At 38.2% G+C, this 26,971-nt stretch overlaps 1 protein-coding gene across 2 annotated transcripts in view; it reads right to left on the bottom strand.

The window, feature by feature from the left end:
• The window catches only part of Sytl5 (synaptotagmin like 5), a 100,206-nt gene extending 75,159 nt beyond the window's left edge, over nucleotides 1-25,047 (bottom strand). For both annotated transcript variants that reach the window (XM_038317255.1, XM_038317256.1), the window contains exons 1-2: nucleotides 24,929-25,047; nucleotides 7,446-7,655 (exon numbers count right to left, since the gene is read on the bottom strand). In XM_038317255.1, coding sequence (XP_038173183.1) covers nucleotides 7,446-7,655; nucleotides 24,929-25,047 — 329 coding nt within the window. The remainder of the gene's footprint in view (nucleotides 1-7,445; nucleotides 7,656-24,928) is intronic.
• Nucleotides 25,048-26,971: the final 1,924 nt, after the last annotated feature.

Here is a 26,971-nt window from a genome sequence, read left to right as displayed (position 1 = left end):
TCTTTGGAATTTCCTGCTTCATGGAAATGTCTGCTGGATACTTATGGGCCTGTAGGCTGAAGATGGATGCCCCAACGGTACAGAGGAACTTTGGGTGACTGTCCAGGCAGCGAGTTGTCTCTGTCATTTCTAGAGTTTGAAAGTTACTTACTTCTTGTTTACTTAGGTAGTCTTATATCCTTCTGGAGTCTTTGATGGAGTTGAAGAATGGTTCAATAGTTATAGTTTTCCTTAGTTATGACAAAAGATAAAATAGATTTAAATATTGTAACTGTAATTCTTGCTTGATAACTGTTTGTTACATGTAATTTTGCTATGTTAAAGTTGAAGCCTTTCTTTTTTGTTTAAACAGAAAAAGGGGAAATGATGGAGGAGAGTTATCTGTCTATGTTTCTTTCATTGGTTAATTAATAAAGAAAACTGCCTTGGCCCTTTAAGAGACAGAAAATTAGGTAGGTGGAGTAGACAGAACAGAATTGTGGGAACAAGGAAGTAGAGTTGGGGAGACGCTTGAGGCAGTCGCCATAGGGAGTCTCCATGCTGCTCCTCTCCGAGATGGACGCAGGTTAAGATCTCTCCTGGTAAGCCACACCTCGTGGTGCTACCCAGATTACTAAATATGGGTTAAAGGAAGATGTGAGAATTAGCCAATAAGAGGCTGAAACTATGGGCCAGGCAGTGTTTAAAAGAATACAGTTTCCGTGTAATTATTTCGGGTGTAAAGCTAGCCGGCGGCCGGGTGGCAGGACACAGCCCCGCCGCTTCACACTACAACACCCAAAAGATGCTCAATAATACCACAAGGATGTATGCTCAACTATGTTTATAGCAGTGTTATTTGTCATAGCCAGAACCTGGAAACAACCTAGATGCCTTGCAACCAAAGAACGGATAAGAAAAATGTAGTACATTTACACAATGTAGTACTACTCAGTGGTAAAAAAAAATAATAACATCTTGAAATTTGCAGGCAAATAGATATATCTAGAAAAAAATCATATTGAGTGAGGTAGCCCAGACCCAGAAAGACAAACATAGTATGTATTCACTCATTAGTGGCTTTCAGAATAAAGCAAAGAAAACCCAGCCTATAATTCACAATCCCAGAGAACTTAGACAAAAAAGGAGAACCCTATAAGAGATGTACATGGATCTACATAGGAAAGTGAAAAGACAGGAGCTCCTGAGTGAACTGGGAGTGTGGAGGTCACAGAAGAGGGCAGAATGGGAGAGTGAAGGAAGGGAGGGGAGTGGAGAAAAAAGTAAAGCTCAAATCAAAACAATAAAAAGAAAGCAACTGAGATCCAAATAGAGACTTCTAGCCTCAGAGCATCATATTGAGATTTAACAACAAATTTTACTTTAAAATCACCAGTCCGATCTCAAAAATAAAATTCATCCAGAAAAAATATCAGTTTTATTCCTTACAGTAATGGAAATCCTGCTTCTTAGTATGAGAGACAACAGCAAGAAATACCAGTGGCAAAAATTCCAACCTGTTAACCTCAGAGAGGGCATCCAGTGAAGTATGACCAAACCAGGCCTACCACCCACTCATTCCTGGTGGCTTGTATAACCCCTTGAAAAGCACAGATTTTTGCATGGCTAATTCATAACTGTAGCTACTACAAATTGCATCATATCTAAGGAAGATATACTCTACCAAAAGAGTGAATTTGAATAGATTATTCCTGGACATATCTCCAGAAATTTATAGGCTGAATGTTAATTTCTAAAGATGTTTTTTCATGATTACTGTCAATCACAAACTCATATATGTACTGATGTAATCTGATTTTGCTGCAAGAATTGAGCCATTAATCTAGTGACTTTAAAATACCAACACTGTTTTAAGTCATTCATGTGGATCCAAGGTAATCGTATGAGCTTGAAACCAAGGAAAATAACTGGAAGTCAAAAGAGACAGTGTAGAGTGGCAAGTCACAGAGTGAAATGAGAACAAGAAGGGGGACATAGCTGAGTGCTTGAAAATCATCCAAGGGAGTATGCTAAAGTCTTGTCTCTTATGTGTGTATGTGCTTGTGTGTGAGGGGCTGCAGAGGATAGCACAGTGGCAGTTTCATGTGTGGCAACCTACATTCTAAAGGAAACAAATCTCCATATTATCTTTACCATACACCTACAGCTGCCAACAGATAGCACAAATACTATTTCTCCAGAAATGTTTGTCCCTACCTCCTGCCATCTGTGTGAGAACAATGGTCATAACTATTTGTTCACTTTCCATATGAACTTGGGTAATTTATCATTTTTAGAACTCTGAAGTATCAGAGATAATGCCTTTGTTCCCATCACAGGTTCTGGATATAGACAGAAAGTTAATAGAAGAATAAGAAACTAATACTGAGTACCTACCAGGTACCAAGTAATGTGCTAGTCACTTTATATGTAATATCTGCAATCTTCACTATGAGATATATAAACTAGAATGACAGATCTCACTTTATAGACTAGAAAACTCACATGGGTTAAGCATTTTCCTCAAAGTTACAGAGGCATGATAGTAAATATAACATTCATACTTCAAGTCTCATACTCTTTCCATTGGGCAATATCATCAGAAGAGAATTTATGTTTGTCAGTTTCCAAAAGGCTTTGATGAGGGCCAAAGGTGTATGGAAGCAATAAACAACAGTAAGCAATGCTTAACATATCAAATGAATGTGTGTATACTTCCCCAAGTGTGCCCCCAAGGGGCCAAGTAGTGAGAATAAAGAAATGGTGAGAGAGGATAAAAAATAAATGTGGTACTCTCTGTAAGATTTCAACCTGTCTACCATGCCACTGTAGTATTCAAACAACTCAAGGCTTGAAACAGACTCTATTCCTTTTATGTTGAACTCTGAAGAACAGGTTTTGACTGGAACGACAACACACCATACTTACTATCTGTGAACACCAATTGCTGACTATCACAGAATGTCAACTTTTGGTTTTATTAACATTAAATTATTGGGGCTTATGTTTTCTTTACTTGCAAACTTACACAATGTGAAGAAGTTCTGTTCTCTTTGGATTCACAGTGCAAATAGGTAATCTTGTTTTAAAAATACATAGCAACCAGAGTATTTTGTTTGCTTATCTATCATGAACTACTGGAGACACCTGTTATAAGATATGCTTTGTATGGTATTAGTTTCCATCTGTTAATCACAAGGAAGCTAGTGAAACTTATTATTTATAAATTTATTCACAACACAGAACATATTTATTGAATTCCAATTGTTGGGATTAAAATAACAAAGGAAGAGAAACACAAACACCTTGTCCTTATAGCAAAGCGTGGTCAGTCTAGGTTCCTTTTTGCCAAGCAGGAAAAAAATTTGCAAAGAAATCCATGAGCATACGATAGTGAAACTGCTAACCACTTGCAGGCAAAGAAAGCATCTTAAATGTAGTTAAGGGGCAACAAAAATCAAAAATGGATTAACTACAAAATGAGCAGCCTCCCTCTGCCAATGGTTGCTATAATTTCAGTGCTTGAGAAAGCCCTGTCCAACGTAAATGACAGTAAAGGTTGTTCTGCCAACTGATAAGAGAATGAGTCACTTTTTGACTCATCTCTTCTCTTAGAGATTAGGGTGGGAATTTCAATTTCATGGTCTATTAAACATGGAGACAGCCAGGTAGGGCTGTAATATTCTCTTATAACAAACAAAGGACATTCTTCGACAATAAAGTATCATTTGTGCTTCCTTATTGAAAACCACTCCATGAATAGCAAACAGGATATTTCCAATACTGAAAGCTTTAGTCTCAGTGGGCACACAAACAAGTAGCTTAAATATTAGAAAAGTATTACTAATAAATTCTTCAGCTAGAGAAGTAAGCATGTACATTCATATATTAAATACTCATAAATTTCTGTTTATTGCAGGAAAAACCTAACTATAGGCAAATTGTTTCTGGAAAAGTGAAAGAATCACATATTGAAAGCTATTTTCTCTTTAGAATGTCCAGAATGACAAAGAATTTCTTCAATAAGCACAAAAATATAATAACTTTATTTTTTACATTAGACTACAAAGTTATTGAAGGCATTTGATGCTTCCCTATCCTTGTATCTTAGGCAACTTTATACCAATAGACTAAAAACAAATGTATAGAAGGGATGCACAGATGTATGGATGAATAGATCAATTAGACAAATAAATGGTTGTTTTGATTAAGTTAATGTTTCACCAAAAAAGAAGGCAATTGATTGATAAGTGTTATATTAATACTTCCTAAGAAAAGCAGCTGGTTCAACATCTTAAAATTTATGCTTGCATCTACTAACAACAACTTGTATTTTTCTATGACAAGTAGATATTTACTAAGTACAGATGTACTTGTCGTGGCTCTTGTTTTTTTCCCCCATCACCATGTTCCCAATAGAATAAAATTGTATTTGTTCTATTTTTCTTCCTTTTACTCCACGCTGATGTGCTTTAAGTAGGAGACATTCATTCATCCATTTATCATTTCATTATCTTGCTCATCCATCCATCTACTCATTTAACAAATACACATGGAGTACCTGATTTAGGCATTTCTTTAGGTATGAGAACATCATACAGATATTTTTTTGAATCTCCTGTCTCTATGGTTATGAAGCTTATAGTAGAGGAAGAGAGATGAGGAAAACAATAAATAAGTGAAATATGTAGCACATGTGATCTAAGTGAGATGCCCAGGGAAAGATTATTTTATTTTGGGTAGGCCAGTTTCTATGATAATCTCCAAATTCAACTCAACATATTGAGAATTAATTTCCTGTTAATATGCCCCAAAGAGAATCTGACTCCTGCCTTTCAGAGGAAGATACAGTGAATCAGACCTTTACTTACCTCCTATATTATTTAGCAAATTACCTTATTGCTAAAACATAAGGTCATAGGTCTTGTGATTTAGCAATTAGAACTAGTACAGATACAGTAAAGTAAAAAAATTTGTCTTCTTATATTGAAGTCTGAGACTCCGTGTAACAGTTTAAGGGCTTCTGAGTCTTAGGCCTTAGGACCTTTTGTCAGAACAAATGAGGGTCTGGGCTGTATAAGAGAATGAACAGAAATAGGATAAATGGGGGAAGAATACATACTAAGAATCAACTCGGAAAATATTGGATAAGAATTGGAGAAATAGTTATTGAAAAGATTCTCATCAATCCTGGGAGATTTGTGTAAGCAATGCCACTAAAATCAGGAATGAGGCAAGGTCGTTCACTCTCCTCATTCCTACTCAATATAGCATTGAAGTCTTAGCTAGAGCAATAAGACAATTGAAGGGGATCAAGTGAATACAGATTGGAAAGAGAGAAGTCAAAATATCTATATGTGCAAATGATAAGATCGTATACTGAAGTGATCTTAAAATTTCAACTGGGGATCTCCTACAGCTGATAAACACTCATCAAAGTAGCTGGATACAAAAATAGCACAAATCAGCAGCATTCCTTATATACAAATGACAAATGGACTGAGAAAGAAATCAGTGAAACAACACCTAGCACAATATCCTCAAAACGATAAAATATCTTGAGGTAACGCTAACCAAGCAAGTGAAAGATTTGTATGATAAAAACTTTGTCTTTAAAGAAAGAAATCGAAGAAGATATCAGAAGATGGAAAGATCTTCCATGCCCATTAATTGGTAGATACAACATAGTAAATATGGTCATGCTACTAAAATAAATCTACATATTTAATGTAATCCCCACAAAAATTCCAACACAATTCTTTCCAGACCTCAACACAAGCTAAAGTTATCTGAGAGGAGGAAGCCTCAACTGAAAAATTGCCTCCATAAAGCCTAGCTGTAGGTAACCCTATAAGGCATTTTCATAATTAGTGATTGATAGGAGAGGGTCCAGCCCTTTTTGGATGGTGCCATTCTTGGGCTTGGAAGTCCTGGGTTCTATAAGTAAACAGGCAGAACAAGCCATGGGGAGCAAGCTAGTAAGCAGCCCCCCCACCATGGCTTCAGTATCAACTTTTGCCTTCAGGGTTCTGTCCTATTTGAGTTCCTATACTGGTTCCCTTCAGTGATGGATTGAAATGTGGAAATTTAAGTACAATAACCCTTTCCTTCCAAGCTTGCTTTTGTCATGGGGTTTCATTGCAGCAATAGAAACTAAGATGGAGATAGAGTCTCAACTGGCCATTTCCTGTCACCAAATGAAGCTTCCAGTACTAATACTGGGTTACACCCCACCAAATTTTTGGCCAAAGGCAGTGGTTTGTTCTCAACCTTCCTGATGTTGTGACAATTTAAAACAGTTCCTTATGTTTTGTTAACCCCAACCATAAAATTATTTTGTTACTGTTATGAATCATAATATAAATATCTGATATGCTGGATATCTGATATGTGACCTCCAAAAGGATTGTGACCCACCCAGAGGTTGAGACCCACTGGCCAAAGGGGTCCCATGGAAATTCTCAAACAATCCAGGCTATTGCCAAGGTGGCAAATTGTTCCTCAAAAACTAACAGCAAGGCCCCACAACTCATTGCACATGGATATCTCAAGGTGATACCTACATAGAGCCTTCATACCTAGATCCTAGTGCAGTGGTACTCCATATGTGGGTCACAACCCCTTAGCAGTCAAATGACCCTTTCATAGGGGTCACCTAAAACCATCAGAAAACACAAGTAGTTGCATTATGATTCATAACAGTAGTAAAATTACAGTTATGAAGTGGTAATGAAAATAATTTTATGGTTGGGGATTACCACAACATGAGGAACTGTATTCAAGTGTTGCAGTATTAGGAAGGTTGAGAGAGCTAGACAGAAGCTAAACAGAAGCATAATGGGGAAGTTGCCCCCTTTTGTCCTTTTTGATGAACAACTAGGCCTGGTGAACATTAAGGAACTGTTCCAGCTCAGCTGATACTGCAGCACACACGATGTTTGGCAGTCATCTTGCCAGTTATCTCAAATGTTTACAAATGTCAAAAGAATTCTGTCTCTGCCTCTTGAAGAAGCCATGTGGAGTCTTGAAGGGCTCATAGAAAAGAAAACATCTTGCTGGCTTTTAAAAACAAACATTTTTAGACATTGATTCTATTAGGCCTCCAATTTTATTATGCCTCAGAGTGTTTAAAATACTGTTCTTTACTTTTATAGCTGCCTTTACCTGTTTCTCTCCCACTGAACACTCCTTTATCTCTGTCTCTATGCTTGTCTCTATATTCCTCTCTGTGTCTGTGTCTCTGTCTGTGTCTGTGTCTCTGTCTGTCTATCTGTCTGTCTGTCTGTCTCTCTCTCTCTCTCTCTCTCTCTCTCTCTCTCTCACACACACACACCTATCAAACCTGTGACTAGATTGTGCTTTTAAATCTACTCTAATTTAAAATTCTTTTTCTAATTTCTTACTACCCCATTCTAATCCTGTCAATTATCAAATATGGATTTTGCACAGAAAGGCAGGAAACTCACGCGACTTTGGCACAGACAGTGCACTTCCATCTGCCATCGGGGCCCATGACTCGACATTCACTGCACACCTTGAGGAAGCAGATTTGGCATGGATCTCCCCGGTCAAAGATGAAGCCAAGGTTTTTCTGACAGTGAGCACAGACTCTAGTTGTCTCTTGTTGAGTCTTCCCACCTCTACGTTTTGCCTCTAAAAGTTCATTTTTCAGCTTCCTGGTAAGAGAAAAGGCACATTAAAAGTGGTTGTTTTTAAGAGATAATAAAGGTGAAATTCCTAGCATAATTCTTCCCACATATGTATTAAGTACATGCCACTTTCATATTCCCTTTTAAAAACTATTTGACAAAAATATATTTATCTGCCTTTTGGAAATTTGAAATTGCAAGCATAGTCCTTTTTCCAGAAGCAGCACTTAGGAAATTCTTGGGGATATGAAATATCAGGATCTGGTTTTCTTAAAAAAGCAGTTTATCAATTGATGGTAGTACGGGAAGTACAGCTGTGGAACATGTGTTCTTTAAATTGTCTAGACACTGGAATAGCTTGGAAATACTGCTGGTTAAGTCTCATCTCCACCAATTGGAATGCTTTTGGCTTGAGAGGTGACCTGGCAAACACTATGTCTACAGTGTCTTTATTTGTTATAGAATACTGCCAGCTTTGCCAAACACTGCTATAGAAGATTAGCCCATTCCCATTTTAATATTTTATAGATCTGCCATTCCTTTAGGTTACTGATCTCTTTATCTTGTCTAAAGTGCCCAGAAAGAAAACCTGGAGGCATTCCACACCCTTCATACCGTTTTCACTTCACAGTTATGACATTAAGTTTTGGCAGATTCAACCAGACTAGCATCTTCTCAGATACAAAAAAGATGACTATATTTTCTTGAGGATATATTCAGAGTCTAAGTCCAGGCTAGGTTATAAAGCAGTTGAATAGTTAAATGTAATAATTATTTTTTTGTGAAGTCTTATAAATCTGCACTGGTTTATGTGCAGTGTGTATGTGCTGAAACCACAGTGAACGCTATTAACAGTTAATTCATGTCAAAAATAAAATATTTTGAAGACAATAGATGGGATAGATAGAACTGGAATCTAGAACTTTTCATTCTTAGCCCAATTAGAGAGTCATAAAACAAGAATTTTAAACTCAGAAACAAGTTCTCCAAAATGATTGACATTTTTTCATATATTAATTCAGCATGTATTAGGTAGGTTGTCAGATATAAGCAAGTTTGAAGGTCACTCAGGATGAATCCTTCCATCATAGTCAACTTTGGACCCTACCTCCTGTTTCCCTGGTAACATTAGAAAGAGAAGCATCACAATTTCTGTATCTTTATGATTTAAAACACTGCATGAACAGGACTTTGTTTATTGGTCCATTCAAAGAAAACTGATTTGTCTTGGTCAGAAGATTAAAATCTGAGTTCTACTTTTGACCCTTGGTGGAAACATGACCTTCTGACATGCCTGAAATATACAATATCATCACCTCCCTTAAGAGTTAATCCAACTGGACCCATCAGTCACCTTGTCAGGAGACCACCCCTCAGGAAATATAATTGAAATGAAAACATGCTAAAGAAAGGAGAATCTCATTGATTTCCAATTGAATCCCAATGTCCCATTGCTGAGACAATGTACTTGTACACATCAGGATCTCTCTAGCCCCCAGATCTGCTGCTTATAAATCTTAACTGCTGAATCTAACCCACTTTTCTGAGTTCTAGCCCCCAAAGAATGATCTGTTCTCATTCCTTATCTCTTCCGGAATACCAGTCAAAGTCCTAAAAATGTTTTCCCTGACATTCTGGGCATGCTTGTTATTTTCATGAAATAAAATCTCTATTTCTTTAGCTCTTTTTAGCCTACCATTGCTGATGCTAACTCAAAGGTAGATTGATGGGATAATAGATTGGTATTTGTGAGTTATTGTTTATAGATAATTACATTGGCATAGATTTTTGTATATGGATACAAAGTTAAATTATATTGAATACTGTATGCATGCATACTTCTACCTCTGTTTAAAACATTTTTATGTATTGATATATATATTTTTATTGATATATATATATATATATACATACCATATTGGAGTGTACATTTCTACCTCTGATTAAGATACTTATATATTGTTTATGTATTGATATACATTGTTTACATTTGGAGGTCATTGTCCTCATTTATTGCACAGTTGCTTATTCTCTTAGTCTTTAAGTTAGATAGGTATTAAGAATTGTAGATAAATAGTCATCTATGTCTGTCATATTGATAGACTAATCAGGTTCTTTCGATACATAGAGATTATATTCTGTATGAATAATCTTCAACCTCTTCAAAGAGCTGTAGAAAATGGCATTTAATTTAATCTTAGAGTTCTGTGGTAGTGAGACACAATTGCACCTGGCAACACCGATCTATTCCCAAGAGATTGTTGAGCACCAAAGACACTCCACTTGGAGCTTGTCTTCTTGGCAAAACCGGCCTCTGGGCAAGGAACCGCCCATACCTCAACTACTGACAAAATACATAGTATACGGAAATGGATAAGCAGAACTGTCAAATTTTGCCAAGACAGGGTAACACAGTTTTGCAAAATCTCTTGCCTTTAAAAATAATCTGTCAGTTATTCTAGGCCTTAACCAAAGTTGGTTGCTTTAATGATGCAAACGTGACTTTGGGTGGTTGTCCAGATAGCCAGTTGTTTCTGTGATTTTTTTGCATGTTTTGGAAGTTGTTTGATTGCACGTCCTAATTATTCAGGTAACATTATGTCCCTTCTCAGATCTTTGATGGGGTTGAAGACTAGATAACTGTAGCTACTTTTCTCTCATGACTTGGCCAAGTTATTTATTACACAAGACTTAAGCTGGTTAAAATAGGATATTTGTTCTTATTGTGTATAATTTTGTAGTAAGTTTAGATCTCCCTTACTTAAACAAAAGGGGGAGGTGCTCCTTTTGCTTCTTCAGCCAATAGCCGCTGAGATACAAGCCCACTGGGCGTGGTCTATTTCTCTTTTAAAAAAGAGCAGCAGCTCTCTGCTCTCTCTTTCTTCTGGCTCTTGCTCCAGCAATTAGACTTCTTTCCTGGCTGTCAGTGTTCTGTAAGTTTTTCCCCTAAAATAAATACCCCTTTGAATCCAAACTGGTGTGGGATTGTTTCGCGCATTAGTAGATCTTTCTCTCTCTCCTCCATTTCCCCTTACTGGTGTTTCCCTCTCATTCTAATAAAATGAACCTTAAGCCTCCTTCTGAGTCTGTTTTACACTTCTTTTCTCAGGGGCTGGAGAGAGAGTTGAGCAGTAAGTACAAGTACAGCTTTTGTAGAGGACCTGAGTGCAGTTCTCCAAACCTACATTGGGCAGGTGACAACTTCTTGGAACTCCAATTTAAGGCCCACCTGACACCGTCTTCTGTTCTCTGTATGCACCTGCAATCCCACATGCACATATCTATGCACACAAACATAATTAAAAATAAAATATTTTAAAAGCACTATCTCTTGTCAATGACATGAAAACCCACCAAGGAGGACTGGAGGCTGGCAATACTTGCATTTATTGAGTATCGGTTCCATGCTAGTCCTTCTGGTATACAGCTGTCATAATGAGTTAATATAGGACACCTAATAAGGAGTTCCATGCTAGTCCTTCTGGTATACAGCTATCATAATGAGTTAATATAGGACACCTAATAAGGAGTTCCATGCTAGTCCTTCTGGTCTACAGCTATCATAATGAGTTAATATAGGACACCTAATAAGGAGTTCCATGCTAGTCCTTCTGGTCTACAGCTATCATAATGAGTTAATATAGGACACCTAATAAGGAGTTCCATGCTAGTCCTTCTGGTATACAGCTGCCATAATGAGTTAATATAGGACACCTAATAAGGAGTTCCATGCTAGTCCTTCTGGTATACAGCTATCATAATGAGTTAATATAGGACACCTAATAAGGAGTCCCGTTGTGTTTCATTTTACTCAGATGGCAAAGATGGAAGGGCTTGAGGTTTCAAGGGAATATGAGGGCCTCTAAATTGCTGTGATAACAAACCCACTGTTAGAAGAATGATGAAGACAGTTCCATTAATGAGGAGGGTAGAGTGAGTCCTGACGATCTAAGCATCTCCCTTCTGCTTCTAGATATGATGTACTGGGCATTAAGTTTCCAACACATCAGTATTTGTATTCTTATTTTGTGCATGAGTGTTTTGCCTGTGTGTATTTATGGGTACCATATGTGTGTCTGGTGCCTGAAGAGGTCAGAAGAGGATGTCAAATCTCCTAGGACTAGAGTTATGGATGCTTGTGGGTGCTGCAAATCAAAGCCGTGTACACTACAAAAGCAACAAGTGCTCTAAATCTCTAAGTTGTCTCCCCAGTGTTCCCATCACAGGAGTTTTTAAGGCTATAATCAAACAATAGCAGATAGTAATTAGAATAAATGAAGAAAATGTCTGATTGGAAAAATGGTACTAAGGGAAAAGAGAGTACCAGAAGATAGAAGAAAGGGATAAACTGAAACATATCTTCTCTCTGTCCCGGCAGCCAGCTCTTAGAAATCAAAGTGTAGTTCGTTTATATGTGTATGGCTATAGTAGCTGCAGGAAGGCACTTGAAGAAAATGAACTTCTGGCTGGTATCTTAGTACCTCCTCTCTCACAAACAGAAAAGCCACCCTCAGAAGCCATGAATGCTTTCAGATCAAAGAACCAGGCTTTACAACTGGGGTTATTTTCTGTTCTTTCAGATAACAAGAAACCCTGAGTTAGGCAGTTACTTCAATTAGTTTAGATGCAAAATAGCATCATTACGGATCCAGTATCCTTTCATCTTGTTGCTTATCTATGCACAAAATATGGTTTATTCATGTGCAAAATGACCAGGCAGTTCCAACATTGTAGCCTTATTTAAGGCAAAACAAGGGAATATGTGCTTATGTGCTTCTGCACGTGGGTCTTCATAAACATAGCAAAATCTGCTTCAGAAATCCTCCCAAAAAACTTCTTGGACTTGACTAGATGGGGTCACATCATTGCCAACTAGTTGCAACAGTGGCTAAGGAATTGACACTTCACTCTGCTTGTGGAAGTGGGTAAAGAATATTGGGTGAAGAAAAACGTATATAGATCCTCTTGGAAATTGAAAGCAGACAAGATCGCCAGGCAAAAGTTGGAAGTATGGGAGTGGGGCTGGGGGTGGGGTGGGGGGAAGGGGAGAGGGGGAGAGAGAAGGGAAGGATTGGGGAGAGCTTGGTGGAGTGGGAGGGTTGAGATGGAGGAAGGGCAGATATAGGAGTAGGGAAGAAGATATCTCAATTAAGGGAGCTGATTTAGGGCTGGCAAGAGACTTGGTTCTAGAAGGAATCCCAGGTGTCCATGGGGATGTCCCCAGCTAGGTCCTTGGGCAGCAGAGGAGAGGGTACCTGAACTGGCCTTGTTCCATAGTCATGCTGATGAATATCTCGAATATCACCATAGAATCTTCACCCGGTGATGGATGGAGATAAAGACAGACACCCGCACTGAAGCACTGGATTGAGCTCCCAAGGTCCAGTTGAAGAGCAAAAGGAGGGAGAAGATGAGCAAGGAAGTCAGGACTGCGAGGGGTGCATCCACCCACTGAGAGAGTGTGTCTGATCTAATGGGAGCTCACCAAATCCAGCTGGACTGGGACTGAATGAGCATGTGATTAAACCGGACTCTCTGAATGTGGCTGACAATTGGGGCTGACTGAGAAGCCATTAATAATGGCACTGGGGCTTGTTTCTTTCTACTGTATGTACTGGCTTTTTGGGATCTTAGTCTGTTTAGATGCACACCTTCCTAGGCCTGGATGGAGGGGGAAGGGCCTTGGACTTCCCACAGGGCAGGGTACCCTGCCCTCTCTTAAGGAGGGAGGGAGAGGGAGGAGGGGGAGTGGGAGGGGAATGGGAGGAGGGGAGGAAGTGGAAATCTTGAATGAAAAAATAAAATTAAAAAAAGAAAAAAGAAAAGAAAAGAAAACAAAAGAATATTGGGTGAAGAAGAGCTCCCCTTTCCTGATGGATCATGTGCTGTGTTGTATTGTGAATTCTCTAGAAGGCAGCAATCCCTCTTTTCTGGAGACAGCGGTGAACTGCACCGCATTTTATGTCTCGCTTTACAATATTCCTATGTTTACAGGAAAGAAAATGACAAGAATCTGACTCTGGGTCATACAAACACTCAGACCTAGGTGTTCTGCTTCACTACATGAATCATCAATTTACTTTCTTTCTAAATTTCAGTCTTAGTTAAAGGAAGGGTGCTAGGTGGCTTTGGGACCACTCATTTAATTGCTACAGCATCCCTCTGAGATAAAAATTGCCCAGCAATGTCACCCGCCCACTCTATCTCAGTACTCATTAGTCTTTGTCAACATGACACAAAACAGGATTATCTAGGAAGAGGAAGCCTCAATTAAGAAACTGCTTCTATCAAATTGGCCTGTAGGGGTATTTGTGTGATTGGGAAAACCCCACCAACTGTGAGCAATGAACATCCCTGGGCATCCTGAGAAAGCAAGCTGAACAAGACATGGGGATCAAGCCAGTAAGCAGTACTTTCCCATGGCCTCTGCATCAGCTCCTGTCTCAAGATTTCTGCCTTAAGTTCCTACCATGATATCCCTGGATGATAGACTATAAGATGTAAAGTAACAACCCTTTCCTCCCCAACTTCCTTTTGGTCATGGTGTTTATCACAGTAATAGAAAGCAAATGAGGCAGCCTCCTTAACTTTCACCATCTATTACCTTCTTACTCACCTGCTGAACTCTGGATATAAAAATGTTAGCTTTTTCTCATGTTCTATGGTGATATGCAAGAAATTCATCAGTATGGCTATAGGAACTGGCCTTTTCAGACTCCCTCTCCTCAGCGGCCCAAGGAACTAACTGGGGGCGTCTCCCTGGAAACCTGGGAACCCCTCTAGGGTCAAGTCTCTTGACAACCCTCAGGTAGCTCCTTAAATTAAGATATATGCTTCCCTGCTCCCATATCCACCCTTCCTATATCCCAAGCACCCCATTCCTCCGAGCTCCCCCCATTCTCCCCTTCACACTTTTCTCTCCCCATATGAGAAAGAAAGTCAGGACTGTGAGGGAACCTCCAGCTGGCGACAGATGGGGAAGGTGACTGAGCCCCACATTGGAGCACTGGACTGAGCTCCCAAGGTCCTGATGAGGAGCAGAAGGAGCGAGAACATGAGGGAGAAAGTCAGGAACGTGAGGGGTGCGTTCACTCATGGAGACGGTGGGACAGAACTAAAGGGAGATCACCAACTCCAGTTGGAATGGGACTGATGGATCATGCGACCAAACCCGTCTCTCTGAATGTGGCCAACAGCGGGGGCTGACTGAGAAGCAAAGGACAATGGCGCTGGGCTCTGATTCTTCTGCATGGACGGGCTCTGTGGGAGCCTTCTCAGCTTGGTCGATCACCTTCCTGGACCTGGGGGGAGTTGGGAGGACCTTGGTCTTAGCATAGAGTGGGGAACCCTGATGGCTCCTTGGCCTTGAGAGGGAGGGAGAGGAGGTATGGGTGGAGGGAAGGGGAGGGAAGGGGGAGAAGGAGGGGAGGGAAGGGGGAGGAGGAGCGGAGGGAGGGGGGAGGAGGAGGGAAGGAGATGGAAATTTTTAAATATAAAAAAAAATAAACCATGAGAAAAAAATGTTAGCTTTTATACCCATAAAATCTTACTAACATGGTTGTCTAAACATGTGCTGAACAAAGACACCACCAATAGACAAAACAAAGTGGATATGGGAAACTGTAAGAGGCCCCAACCTTGCACAAAGAACTACATGCATCTAGGTTATGCTGAAAGAAGTATTTTCCAGTGGGCGGTGGTGGCACACGCCTTTAATCCCAGCACTCAGGAGGCAGAGGCAGGCAGATCTCTGTGAGTTCAAGGCCAGCCTGGTCCACAAGAGCTAGTTCCAGGATGGGCTCCAAAGCTACAGAGGAAACCCTGTCTCGAAAAACAAAACAAAACAAAACAAACAAACAAACAAAAAGAAATAGTTATAGTTTTCCTCAGAGAAGGACATGCCAATTAGTTATTCAGGGCACAGTGGTCAGCCCTAAGAACATATATACAAGTAACATATTAACAAAGCAGATTTTATTTAGGAATTCATTTTTATATTCATATACATATATGCATAGAACAAAACTGAAAGAGAAAAAAGGCATAAATTTGAAATAGGGCAAGTTTGGGTACATGGAGTATGTAGGGAGGAAAGGGGAGAAAGAAGCAATGTAATTATATTAGAATTTCAAAAATAATATTAAAATACTATTAGTATTCATTACTAACATTACTAATATACAAGATTTTGAATATTATTGTTAATATTAGTTTTTGGGGGTAGAAAACATGGCTCAGTGGCAGACTATTTACTTACCATACATGAGACCCTGGATTCCATCTCAAGATAGACATACATATACTACCTTTTTGTTTTCATAGCAGTTTCTGTGTGTATGATAGATGACTAAATACTATAGTGTTTGGCCACAACAATGGCATGTACTCTTCTTTATGTGTCAAGACATTAATATTTAACAACCATGAAAAAGGCATGGTTCCAATTTTATAGCCAAGAGAGCTGAAAGGCAGCTTGCTGCTGGTCAGGATTCATATCCAGAATTTGGCATTTAAAACAAACAAGAAAACTACACTCTTCCCATACACTAGTCTCCTCTTACAGGCTCTGTGCCTATTAAATTGCTCTGCTCAGAAAGAACACTGTATTTGTGAAAGCTGTCTTTCCTAGCTGTGCAAAGCCATTCTGAGCACACTCAAAGATAAGCCTCAATAAACAAAAATGCTTTCTTTTGCTGGCAATTATCCCAAAAGTGATAGAATTAACCTTATAAAGAGAACTACTTGGATTCTTCCCTTAATTGTATATGACACACCAATAACTGGAGCCCATACATTCTATACTGATGCAAATATATCAGGAAAAGCAGGTTCAAAATCAGAAGATTTAAGTAAGGTGGAACAAAGCCCTTATAATTCTGTCCAAAAGGTGGAGCTATATGCTATTTTCATGGTACTAAGGAATTTCAAAAGTACTTCTCAATATAGTTACTGATTCACAATATGCAGAAAGAGTTGTCTTGCATATTGAAACCATGAAATTCATACCAAATGACACAGAATTGACTTCATTATTCATTCATGTTCAAGATATAATCAGGAATAAGTTTTATCCCATATACATAACACACATCTGATACCATACAGGTCTGCCAGGTCCTCTAGCACAAGGTAATGAATAAAATGACTGATTATTGATTGGAAGTGTGCTAAAGGCCTCAGAATTCCATAAGAAACATCATGTCAATAGCAAAGGTTTAAAGAAAGTTTTCTATTACATGGCAACAAACTAAGGAGATTATAAAGAGATGTCCTACTTGCTCTTTCTATAACCAAATACTGTTACCTACAGGGAGTAACCCAAAGGGTACTCAAAGAAATGAAATCTGGCAGATGGATGTGTTCTACTTTACAGAATTTAGAAAATTAAAATATGTACATCACACCATTGACACTTATTCAGGTTTTCAGTGGGCAACTGCTTTAAGCTCAGAAAAGGCTGATTCATTAATCACACATTTATTAGAAGTTATAGCCATCATGGGCACAAATAAAGACAGATAATGGTCCAGAATATGTCTCTAAGAAAATGAAACTTTTTTTGTTTATAATAATATAAAGTGTATCACAGGTATATGGTCAGGCAGTTATAGAAAGATCAAATAGAACTATAAAGGATATGTTAAACAAACAGAAAGGGGTGGAAAATATTCCACAAAATAGATTGCATAATTCATTATCAACCTTAAATTTTCTTAATGCTAATGAGAAAGGAACAATGGCAGCAGAGAGACATTAGATAATAGAAAAATCTTCTAAATTAAATCAGCCAGTGTATTTCAAGGATGTGTTAACCTCAGAATGGAAATCAAGAGATGTGTTATGTTGGGGAAGGGGTTTCACTCTTGTTTCCACAGGAGAAGAAAAGCTATGGAATCATCAAAATTAATAAAGATTCAATTTGAAAAGCAGAAACCTCTTGTGAAAGAGAAATGACAGCTCATCCACAGAGGTGTCAATCATACAGGTGGTAAGAAAACCTCATAAAGGTTGGGGCAGGATTCTGTTCTTTTCTTTGCAGGAAAATACTCATCTTCAAATATTCACGAGACCCTGGACATTTAAATGCCTAAAGAGAAAAAAAGTAACTATCCAGAAAAATCACCAAACTAAAAGAAATATTCCTTATGAGAAAAGGTCATCTGAGGGTAAAAATTCATATAATACATACATATATATATGTACATATATACATACATATATATATATATATATATGATGTAGGAGTGTTTTCTATCTATCTGCTGTTTCATTGGTTAATTAATAAAGAAACTGGTAGGCCTGATAGGTTAGAACATAGGTGGGTAGAGTAGACAGAACAGGATGCTGGGAGTGAGGCAGATGCCTCAGGCAATTGTCATGCCTCTCTTCTCTGGGCAATTGTCATGCCTCTCCTCTCTGAGACAGATGTGATGGAGCCAGCAGCCAGGTCAGACATGTTGAATCTTCCCCGGTAAGTTAGTGAAGATGTGAGTAAGAGGCTGAAACTAATGGGCCAGGCAGTGTTTAAAAGAATACAATTTGTGTGTTGTTATTTTGGGGCATAAGCTAGCCAGGCGGCCGGGAGCCAGGTGGGAATGCAGCCTGCAGCTCCTCACTACATATATATACTCATCTTCAAATATTCATGAGACCCTGGACATTTAAATGCCTAAAGAGAAAAAAGTAACTATCCAGAAAAATCACCAAGCTAAAAGAAATATTCCTTATGAGAACAGGTCATCTGAGGGTAAAAATTCATATATATATATATATATATATATATATATATATATATATATATATATATATATATATATATATATATGATGTAGGAGTGTTTTCTATCTATCTGCTGTTTCATTGGTTAATTAATAAAGAAACTGGTTGGCCTGATAGGTTAGAACATAGATAGGTGGAGTAGACAGAACAGGATGCTGGCTTTGGAGTTGGACAATCACTGTCCTTCTCTAAATCTAAGCATGTTGTGAAAAGAAAAACTCAGAGTTTCAGAGTTTCTGTCTCATGTCAGGTGCCATCTTCTATGAGACAGAAAGAAAAATATTTTAGAAAAAATTTTGCTTTTCTCCATACTTATTTTGTCTATATCATATCTTTGATTGAATATATGTCAATACAAATAATGTTTAAGTTTTCCACAACAAACGGTAGATTTTCCTACAGTAGTCTTTGAAGTTTCTGGGAAGAATATGGGGCCCCACAATAACAACAACAACTCCATCTGGCATCATATGGCATCATGATGCTGATAGTGCTGCTTTGAGACCAGTTTTCGGTACCAGCTGCTCAAGATGGCTCCGATTTGGTTAGCTGAAATGATGTACCTTCTTATAATGCTCTGGCCAAAACTCTAAATAAGAACTTCAAAAAACCCTATCGACTACTCAGCGACCATTTACAATTATACCAATTATATATCTTGAAACTTAACCATCATTTTACTTTCATAGGATCCCACAGAAAGACCATCGCCCCCCCATGACAGCTGAAAGTAATTTTAGAAGACGATGACCCTCTCCCAACAAAGTTTGTCCTCAGGGGTAGAGACATCAATTAGGGTTGATTATAATTGGTATAGGGTTGGGGGTTGGGGTGAAAATTGTGTAAGCTCAGAGATCTCTTTGAAAAAAGGGGGGAAATTGAATGGGATAATAGGCATCACCAATCTATTCCTGAGAGAACTTTGAACACTGAAGACACTCCACTTGGAGCTCGTTTTCTTTTTGGCAAAACTGGCCTTTGGGCAAGGAACTGCCCATGCCTCAATCACTGACAAAATGCATGGTATCTGGCCTGGGCAAGCAGGATACAAGAAAAAAGTCTGTCAGACCTTGCCAAGACAGGGTAAGACAGTTTTGAAATTTTTTCCTGCCTCTGAAAATGGTCTGTTATTTACTCTAGGCCTTAGCCAAAGTTGGTTGTTTCAACATGGCAAATGAGACTTTGGGTGTTTACCCAGCTAGACAGTTGTCTCTGTCATTTGTTGCACATTTTGGAAGTTGTTTGATTGCACTTCCTGCTTACTCAAGTAATGTTACATCCCTTCTCATGTCTTCGGTGGGGTTGAAGATTAGATAGTCATAGTTACTTTCCTCTTATGATTTAGCCAAACCATTTCTAATACAAGACTTAGACTCCTTAGGATAGAATGGTTATTGAAACATTTAGCATATGTTCCTTGCTTAATATAGTTTATTGTGGTTGTAATTCTAATTTTTATACTTGATATCTGTTCTTATTGTATATAGTTTTGCATTGCGTTTGGAACTCTTATTTAGACAAAAGGGGGAGGTGATGGGGAACTCCTTCAGCCAATGGCCTTTGAAGGGCTGGACCAGGTTTGGGCGTGGCTTTGGGTACCAAAGGCTATGGTCCCTCTCGCTTGCCCCTCTTCTTCCTGTGCACCACACCTGGATGTGGCACCCCATTTCTATTTCCTAGTTGTGATCCTTGAGTTTCCCTTTTAATAAAGAAGAAACTTAATATATCCTATTTGGAGCTAGTGTGGGATTCCTTTATTCACATTCCTCCACCTGACACATCTGCTTTATGCATATATATATATATCACAAATGTGTGATGGCTTTCTGGATGCATTTAAAGATGAGAAATAAAATAGCAAATATTATCTGCCCTGGTAAAGTTCTGTCAAATTTCCCCCTGCCAGATGCTACCTGACATGTCACTAAGCTTTGCTTAATTCTTCCCCTTTCTCTGTATTGCTTTCCGTAGGACTTCAAGCATTACTGTTTAAAAACATAGGTCATTTGCACACAAATCCTAAGTCAAGGTCTCCTTTTGATAAACACAACTTAAGATAATGGTTTTTCAGAGATTGCGTGACAAAGATAACTCATCACATTTCTAAAGAAGTGAGAAATGAATCAGTACTCTGTGACATTTTCTATTTATTAATTCTTGTCTGTTACCATACAGTGGATTAATTTTATATATAATTAGCAAACTGGGACTTCTGAAAACAACTATTGTTGTCTATCTTGACCCACAGAGGAATAAAGATGCATTTTTCAAAGGGTATCTTTCCTGAGCATCCAAACAACAAAACATCTTATTACTAATATGATTAGTTGGATTAATAATTACTAGAACCAGTACAGTGACAGGTAGGAAAGTGACATTTCTTTAAGAAACAACAAAGGACAAAATATTGGGCTTTAAAAGACCATTGCTATGTCAAATGAAAGAATAGATCTGACTTGATGGAAAGAAGTTGGGCATTTATGAAAAATCAATATGCTTTAAAGAGAACACATTGTGGGCCAGGCGGTGGTGGCGCACGCCTTTAATCCCAGCACTCGGGAGGCAGAGGCAGGCAGATCTCTGTGAGTTCGAGGCCAGCCTGGTCTACAAGAGCTAGTTCCAGGACAGGCTCTAGAAACTACAGGGAAACCCTGTCTCGAAAAAAAAAAAAAAACAAAAAAAGAGAAACATTGCCCTTGAAAATAACTTTAAAAGCACTTCTGCCACTGGGTACAGGTAGTTTTTGCAGATATATAACACAAGTACATTTCTGAAATATTTCTAAATTGAATTTGTACAGTATCAGTTATTTTAACTGTGTCAAGGAAGGAGAATATGAACAGCAAAGTGTTCAGTGCTTAATTTCCACATTTAATTTTTAAGAAGATAATTATGTACATTCATCTTTTCAAGATGATACAGTATAAAAACACATTTAAGAGCTTTTTCTGGCTATTGTATAAGTTAAGCTACCATTTAATCAAAACTCCCTAAAGATTAATAGGTGACTTAAATGTGTTTTTTGAAGAAAATCTTATATACATCTGGAAAACTACAATAGATAATTTTAGATTCTATAACAGGAATATGAGATGTTCATGTTTGAACAATAAACAAAACCAATCCATGAGATGCATGACCTTATTTATATCAAAAGATTATTGACTTGAAGTTTAAAATCTGAAATGTGATATTTAATAATAAAATTTTACTTATTACTTATTAGAAATAAAATGCGATTGGGTGGTGGTGGCCTTTAATCCCAGTACTCGGGAGGCAGAGGCAAGCAGATCTCTGTGAGTTCGAGGCCAGCCTGGTCTACAAGAGCTAGTTCCAGGGCAGGCTCCAAAGTTACAAAGAAATCCTGTCTCAAGAAAAAGAAAGAAAGAAAGAAAGAAAGAAAGAAAGAAAGAAGGAAAATGCCTACTCAATCAAGAATACACATGACATTATATATTTTTTTATGAACTGACCACCACTGGAGGTGGTAAATATTTTTTCATTTTCCACCTTTAGCTCCAACATTCAGTCATGTTCTAGATTACATGGACTTCATTATACTGTCTGTACCATTTACAGTAAAAGGAGAATCGCAGTGTCCTGGCTATCAATACATATTAGCTTCTGCTACCTAGAGGTTTGTCCTCAATGTTAATTCTTCCTAAAGACAAGAGATTAAAACAGAGAGCACTAAAATGAGCATACATAGGAGAGACAAGGATACTAAAATGGGCGTGCATGGGAGACACAAGGATGAAGACAGACTTGGATACACACATTTATTTGGAAGACAGTTGATTTTCCTGTCTATTTCTATATCTAGTATATAACTTTAAAATAATAATATAAATTGTAAATAAAATAGTATACTATATATCTCTACAGAGAGATAAACACAAGAATATATACATACAAATGAAAACATAAAAAAGCAGCAAACTTATTGTGACTATAGTGACATTATTTCAAACAAAGAATAGTTCATCACGCATAAAAGCATTTAGCAGTCCAATGTTTGACACGTCTCCAAATATCAAGTCTTTGTATGTCTGTACCTAGAATATACCTTGACAGTAAAACAGTAAAAATCACTTGAAGGAAAACGGTGTAAAATCAAATTTCAGTTGGACTCCATATATGTATTCACTAAAATTAGTAAGTTCTTGGTAGAACTTTTTCATTTTTCTGGGGCACTCATAAACAATTTGAGTTCCATTTAGGAACTAGTATTTTCACACTGTGATCTCTTATTTTTCATTATGCTTATGTATATGTATCTATGTGTGGATATATGCATGTGAGTGTTTGTGCCCCAAGATGTCAGAGGTGAGATCCCCCTGAAGCTAGAGTCACTGGCAGTTGAAAGCCAGTCAGCGTGGGTGCAGGGACTGGAACTCAGGTCCTCTGCACAAGCAGTACACACTCAACTCTTGAGCCATCTCTCCAGATTCCTTCATGCTGTGATTTCTGCTAATGCGTTAAGAATCTTATTGAAAATTTCTCCTAAGATTAAAATAAAACGTTTACCAGGCTAGAAGTTCAGTCCCACATTTCTCTGAGATTTCTATGGAGGCAGCACATCTTCAGGCTTTTGAAAAGGTCAAACTAATTTCATTCTTAGTGGTAGAGTAATAAGATTTCATTAAAAAACATACTTGCAGATTAAATATCTATAGAGTATTAAAAGAACATTATTCTTTGCACTTATTGGCCTCCCTGATTTCCAGGTTGAAAGAATTATTCCTGAAAATAAATTAAATTCATTTGAACCAAATGTTTACCTTATTTGTTTTTCTCTAATCTTTCTCCTTCCTTCTCTTCCCCCAGGACTAAAATGAAAGAATGACTTTCCTGATAAAGGCAAAAGGCAGTTTCTCAGTTGTGGTAGTGTAGGGCAATTGATGGTCTGGAGTTTAGACTTGCTTAGTGGCCTATTTCAATGGAGCTAGGCATGCAGAACAAAACAATGAACTTGCACTTCAGTTTTTCAGTCACCACATCGAGAAGATCAACTTAAAGAACTTTTTTGTGTCAGTTTTTAGTGTTTGATAAAAGTCATAATGACTTTGGATAATAGCACACAGCTGACGGGTCAGAACGATCAGTAAACGCCAGGCTGAAGTAATATTTTCCGTCCTGTTCCTTTTACTGATGGGGGTGGTAATGTCAGGAGTGTGTTTTCAACAGGATCTTCAAAATGGCTATAATTACCACAAAAATCTCTGTTGTGGAATGTTTGCAGGCATGGCATGGCCACTGCTACACCCACGGACTTCAGTCAGCTTTGGTTATCAACAGGAAATCTACACTAGACTGGAACCATTCATTTTCTATTGTGGAGGTGGGAAGAGGTTCACAAAACCCTGTGCACCCCTGAGAATTTATAAACAGCTAGGAATTGCAAAAGGAGAAAACTCATGAGGTTACCCATTTTCCAGAATATACGGTCATTTGAAGGTTGCTGGGGAGGAGGGAAATTCGCAAGCATATGTGTCAGCTTCCTTCATCTTTACAGCAGGTGCTATGAGGAATAATGTGATTCTTACTCTTTTGTTGACGAAAAATCTAAATCAGAGAAATCAGGGGTAGTAGTAGCCAGTTCTATTAGTGAAACAAACTTAACTAAGATGAAAAAATGAAAAAGAAGGGGATTTCTTTCAACGGCTGCTTGACTATTTTTTAGAGACTGTAAAAACACACTATAACAAGATCATGTACGAAGGGATGTGTATACACCTTGTGGTGGTCAGAAAGCAACAAACCAGGGTCATGCTTTCAGTGACTTAAACCTTCTAACTAGATCCCACCTCTTAAAGATTCCACCTCTTCCCATTGAGATATTTTCTTCAACACATGAACCTTTGGGGAGCACTCTAGATCTATCAGGTTTGAATGTATGATGTCAATCTGTGGATTTATATGTTTGAAAACTTGGTTCCCAGATGGTGGCATTGCTTTGACAGTTTATAGAGGCTTCCTGGGTTTAAGGATTAACTGATGAATGTAGATTTGCACAGGTGGAAGTTGAGAGCTCTAGTCTGTTTTTCTGCTTCCTGGATTGCTAACACACAATATCATCATCATCATCATCATCATCATCATCATCATCATCATCATCATCATCATCATCACATCATTATCATCCTTTCCTTAGCATGGTGGATGGCATTCTCTGAACTGTAAGCCACGGTAAATTCTCCCACCTCACTTGCTTGTACAGTTACAGCAATGTAAAAGTAACTAAGACTGTAGCAAGTTGGTCAAAGATACAATCAGACATTCCAGAGTTGGGGAGTCTTTCTTCTTTGCTACTAGATTGGCTCATTAACATTCTATTATTTGCTCATTTTCATCCTCTTCCATTCAGCACTAAATGGTATAGTGCTGAAGCCATTTTCAAATATTTGGGCTCCTTCTGGAAAATCATAAAAATCCCTGGTCAGTAACTGTCTAGTGCGACTGTCATATCACCAATCAAAATTACTGCAGTCAAAAGGGCAAAACAAAAAAAAGTGCATTACCTTATTCTCTTGTCTTCCACTTTTTTCAAATATTCATCTCTCTTTAGGACTCCCAGGATCATTTCCTTCTCATGGTCTAATAAAAATGACAGATTGATGAACTCTGGGTTCTTAGACATGGTATTTCCGCAGCAGCTCGGTGTAGCAGTGCTTGAATCTTCCAGAAGGGAAATGGATATTTACTATTGTTAAGGTTCTCCCTGGCCAACCCAGAGTCACAGCGGTTCAGTTAAGAGGGTTTCTATAAGGTCTCCACAGATTTGCTGACGAGTGCTGGGTATTCTTTCAGGTTACAGAGAAAGCATGTTATACTGAGATTACAGTCCATGAAAGTCATTGTTTGCACTGAAAAAAATAATTCTCTAAAGCCTTTGCTGCGGTACCCAGTCAGCAGCTAAGACTCACTAATGATGCTGAACTTTGATCTCTCAAAAAGCTTCAGAACAGGATTCAATTCCTCTGGGCCAAGAATGTAGAAAACACTGAAAAGTTGGAAAAAATAAACATGAGAAAAGTTAATTAGGCCACATCACACATAGTGCCCGCTCAGTTATTTAATTTTTGAAATATTGGTGTACCTAGCTTGAGCACAACTTTCAAATTAATAAAAATACATAGATCTTGTGTGTGTGTGTGTGTGTGTGTGTGTGAGAGAGAGAGAGAGAGAGAGAGAGCGTGTGTGTTGTGTATGTGCATGCGTGCGTGCATGTGTGCGTGTATTTAGTACTAATCACAGTTCTAGGTAGTCACTGGATATGTTGGAACACACTGCTTCCAGGTAGAAGAAACAACCATTCTGAGGAGGAGATGCACTTTAACTACTTGTCTTGACAACATAAGAAGGTCACCAGGCTCTCGGTCAGGTCCTTAACTTAGTTTTGTACCTGGATTATCTTTTTATCACCCCTTAAAATTAAAATTATTACAGTGTCTGCCATATTTGGTGATTGCTACCATCCTAAAGTACTGTACCTCAGGGTTCTCTCACACCTATGAACTATAAGCTACATAGTCCCCTTGGTTCTTGCCAGGCTTATAGAAATAACTAAATACCTATTCAAAGGTTATTATTGGGACAACCAACTAACCATGGTGTCAAACTGACCTAAAAAATATTAGTTGATTCAATAGAAAAGGATCTTTTTCAGAGCCTCTGTAACTTTTCAAAGCCTTTAATGTGTTTGTTGTACTCAGTGTGCACCAACCAGAACATTGCTGTAATGACTCCAAATTAAAATAATTCCTACAGACCAAGAAGTAGCTCCATTTAAGGAAATGTCCCAGGTCCTTCCAGAATGGATTTACTGGAGGCCTTTTACCAATCTGCAAGAACTATTACATTAGACTGCAGAGATTAGAAATGAAGAGGAGGCAGCAAGGTCAAGAACAAGGGAGGCGCTACAGAAAACACAATGCTTGGCATAAGTGCCAGTGTCAGTTGCTGTCTCCCCAGAGAAAGTACACAATTTGCTTTTTCATCCGATTTGCTTTTTCATCCTTGTGTTTTTAAGCTGAAGTGGAAAAAATAATTGGAAATTCAGTGACTTTTAGTCCAGGCTTACTTGCAACATACTTTATACCTAAAATGTCAAATTTCATAAGCCCTACATGCATATTTTACAGAATGGATTTTTAAAAATATGCAAGAGGTTGGAAATGCTTGAAGTAAATTAATAGTTAAGCATGTCTTGACCTGCAGATAGAAGTCTGCCCTCTCAAAATCTATGAATTTATACTGTGAGTGAATCAAAGAAGAGAAGGCTGACAAGATGAAATAGTAAATAAAGATGCTTGCTACCAAGCCTGATCATCTGACTTTGGTCCCTATGATCCACATGGTGGAAGACTTGAACTGACCTCAAATTCACATGCTGCATGCATCCACCCACTCACTCATGCACTTAATAAATAAATAAATACACACAAAAGTTGATAAAGGAAAGGAAGTAAACTATAAAAGTGAGAAAAGAAGGGAATTTAAAGAATTCAACAGAAACAAAATTGAACTGGCAGAAAGTAATTTTAAATATGGTCCTTTTGTCT

The sequence above is a fragment of the Arvicola amphibius genome, chromosome X (genome assembly GCF_903992535.2).
Source record: "Arvicola amphibius chromosome X, mArvAmp1.2, whole genome shotgun sequence".
Classification (NCBI taxonomy): Eukaryota; Metazoa; Chordata; class Mammalia; order Rodentia; family Cricetidae; genus Arvicola; species Arvicola amphibius.
The sequence above is the reverse complement of the archived record's forward strand: the minus strand, read 5'-3'. Positions and strand labels throughout refer to the sequence as shown.